At 50.1% G+C, this 3,383-nt stretch overlaps 1 protein-coding gene across 1 annotated transcript in view; it reads left to right on the top strand.

The window, feature by feature from the left end:
* The first annotated feature begins 920 nt into the window (after window positions 1–920).
* PLPBP (pyridoxal phosphate binding protein) overlaps window positions 921–3,383 on the top strand; it is a 13,770-nt gene continuing 11,307 nt past the window's right edge. Inside the window, exon 1 of the mRNA XM_027865576.1 lies at window positions 921–1,016. Within this exon, the coding sequence (XP_027721377.1) occupies window positions 936–1,016 (81 nt within the window). The 5' untranslated portion in view covers window positions 921–935. The remainder of the gene's footprint in view (window positions 1,017–3,383) is intronic.

Genomic DNA, 3,383 nt, shown 5'->3' with positions numbered 1-3,383 from the left:
ATCGGCACTAGTGGTGGTAATCACATACATAAAATCATATAGTGGAGTAGGGTGAGGGGCAGATTCCCCCAAAATGATTGCGATGTAAAAACAGTAATTATACAACTCAACTGGGGTATGTGCTAACTGTGGGAACACTGCGATGTGGTGGTAACAAAGTGCTAGCCTTTCGAGTCAGAAGACACCGCACGAATTACAACTCTTAACGCCTCTTAGTTGAGTGACTGTGAGCAACACATTTTACTTCTCTGAACCTCAGTTTCCTCATCTGTAAAATATTGCGCTACCGATCCCACGAGGTTATTGTGAGCGAAGTGCTTTGCCACTTTACATGTGAGTTACAGTATGAGTACATGAGTGCGTTATATATTAGTGAAGTCCGTAAGCGGGTCCCTGCCTCCAGAGAACTGGAGCGTCAGAAACCTACAAGGTCAAGCCTCTCTAAGACTAAGCACCTGAATTCTGAAGGCAGGAGGGGACTGATCCATATTCTGAGTGGGGGTGGGAGGGAGGGGGAGTGAAGGAACTGAAGGGATCCTGTAGGGCGTCGCTGTGCCCCCCAAATAACTGAGGGACACGACAGATCTCATAGGATTGCTCATATCCTGCGAACCCACAACGTCCACCCTTCTTTGTCTCGACTCTTCCACTCAGAACATCCCCTTCTCTCAGCTTCACCCCCCCACCTTGTTACTTAATGGTGCCGATGCCCCGACCTCCTAAATATGGCCTCTCTTGGGAGGCGAGGACGTCATCGCCGTCAAGGGGCCGCATAGCCATTGGCCGGGAGAGCCCAGTGGCGTGTGGTGATTGGTCTAACTAGCAAGGAGTGGGCGGAACCGGAAAAAGGTCCATGCCGGCGCGCGGGCCCCGCCGCCGCGGGAGAGGCGGGGTCCAGTGCTGAAGCTGCTTGGGCTGTGTGGAGAGCTGCCGGCATGTCGGCTGAGCTGGGTGTCGGGCTGGCGCTGCGGGCGGTGAAGGAACGGGTGCAGCAGGCGGTGGCGCGGCGGCCCCGGGTGAGGGCAGGGCCGGGGGCCCTGCGGCTCGGGGGCGTCCTGGTGACGGGTGGAGGGGAGAGATGGATGCGGGGATAGCGGGGCTGTGGGCTAAGGCCCAGGGTCTGTAAAATGTGGGAGTCTGATCTCTAAGGGGGTCCTCCAGGACCCCTGTCCCAAGCCTTTGCCTCGAGATGTCCCCTGGTGTTTGGGGGGATGGTAGTACTCTCAGGAGGAAAGGACCCGCTGCTTCTGCTGCTACGGGGTCTAGCGTCCTGCAGGGTCCACGTGAGACAGTCATGTGACTTGACAGCCCCTCCATCCCCCACAAAGCACCCCCAGGACTCCCTGAGGGAAGCCGGAGATAGAGCACTAGGCTTCGGACCTGACTGGATTTGCTCCCTCCGTTGTGAGACCTTGAGGGAGTCATGTAACTTCCCTGGGCCTCAGTTTCCCGCCCCGTAAAATAAGGAGGTTCCCTCAGATCTGTAACTAGGGAGATGACAGTCCTTCCTCCGCCCTCTGTCGTGGTCAGACTGCACCTGGAGGGCTGTGGTCACTTTGGGCTCCAGATTTAGAAAAGATCTAGACAAGCTGTAGAGCCTCCAGAAGAGGGCAGCCAGAATGTTAAGTCATTTTGGAACATCAGGTTGGAGGACCAAGGGGTGGACATCTAGGATGGAGAATCTGGGATAGAGTCTTCTCTGGGGAGAGACGTCACAGCTGGTTTTAGGTATTTGCCGAGCTGGCTTAGTGCACAGAGCACTGGGTCTGGAGTCAGGAAGACCTGAGTTCAAATCCAGCCTCAGATACGTACTAGCCGTGTGACCCTGGGCAAGTCACTTAATCCTGTTTGTCTCAGTTTCCTTATCTATAAAATGAGCTGGAGAGGGAAATGGCAAACCAGTCCAGTATCTTTGCCAAGAAAACCCTAAACAGAAAGTCAGACACCACTGAAAAACAACTGAACAACAACAATTTAAAGAATTGCTCTGGCTGTAGACTTTATTACCCTGCAGCCAATCTGGTCAGAACTTAGCCAGCCTGGTCTTTTGTGGGACTTGGGGAAAGGTTTGCCCACAATCAAAGCCTTTCCATTTTATAAGATCAGGCAGACCTTACACTCTGCTAGCATTGCCTTTGAGAAGCCAGGGCTACCTCCATAAGAATACTTTAGTGTCTCTCATACACGCGCATTAGGAAGTGCCAACAAAGTGCCATGTTAGGGTTCTTTTCTTTGCAGTTGGTTTTCCTCCTATTGAAATGGCCACAGACCAAAAGTTAACAGGCTCTGGTAGGAGCTGGTCATCTACAGTGAGATAGATGGGGAGTACTTTAAAATTGCTCCCTCTGTTGTATTGATAGGCTTAGAAAACAGGGAAACAGGGAATTCTGGCCTGGGAGTCAGGACACTGGAGTACCAGGTCTGACCCTGACTCTGTAAGCATTCACAAGTTACTTCCTTACTCTGGGCATTTTTGTCCCCATCTGTGAAATGGAGGGGATAAGAGTAGGGGTGGACGCATGATCCTTAGCTCTAACATCCTTTCATACTAAATGATCCTCCATGTAGAAATCACACACCTGCTGAGTGAAAGGTTTCCTGGCAGCAATTCCTAATGAAGAAGATGATGATGATAATAACATATAGCCCTTACTATGTACAGGTATTATGCTAAGTGCTCATTTGATCCTCACAACAACCCTGGGAAGTAGGTGCTGTTATTATCCCCATTTTACAGATGAGGGAACTGAGGCAAACAGAAGTTACATGACTTGCCCAGGGTCTTACAACTAGTGATACTGCTGCTAGATTTGAATCTGGTCTTCATTGCTCACCTAGAACATTCTGTTTACCCTCTCCAAGTCTAGTATCTACCACACCTATCTATAGGAGTTTGTTTTGGGGATTAGGTAAATTGGAAAGAAAGGGAGAGGCTAACAGGGCAAATTTTGGGGCTGGGTGGGTTGGTGACAGTAAGGAAGGAGATAACTCTTCTGATTGCCCTACCTTTCCCAAAGCCTATTCCTTCGCCCCTCAAGGAGTATTAAAGTTTCCTCCTAGCTGAAAATTCTCAGATTCTTTGAAATACCTGAGGGTAAATAGGATTATTTGGTGATGGCTATTCATAGCTACCCAGGTCTATGGATTTCATTATATGAAAGGAGATTCTACTTTTTAAGTAGTGACTATGGAAATGCATTAGCCTGTACGTTAAGCAGTGGGTCGGGACTCTTGGGTCCCATCCAACACTATGTTTCTAGCAGTTGATGCATGGAACAGTTATCTTGCCTTTTCTTGGGACTTGGCTTTTGGGGATGAGAAGGCTAAAGTAAGGGGGTGTGTGTGTGTGTGTGTGTGTGTGTGTGTGTGTGTGTGTGTGTGTG

This window comes from Vombatus ursinus, unplaced genomic scaffold, assembly GCF_900497805.2.
Source record: "Vombatus ursinus unplaced genomic scaffold, bare-nosed wombat genome assembly UNPS02014778.1, whole genome shotgun sequence".
NCBI lineage: Eukaryota > Metazoa > Chordata > Mammalia > Diprotodontia > Vombatidae > Vombatus > Vombatus ursinus.
The sequence above is the reverse complement of the archived record's forward strand: the minus strand, read 5'-3'. Positions and strand labels throughout refer to the sequence as shown.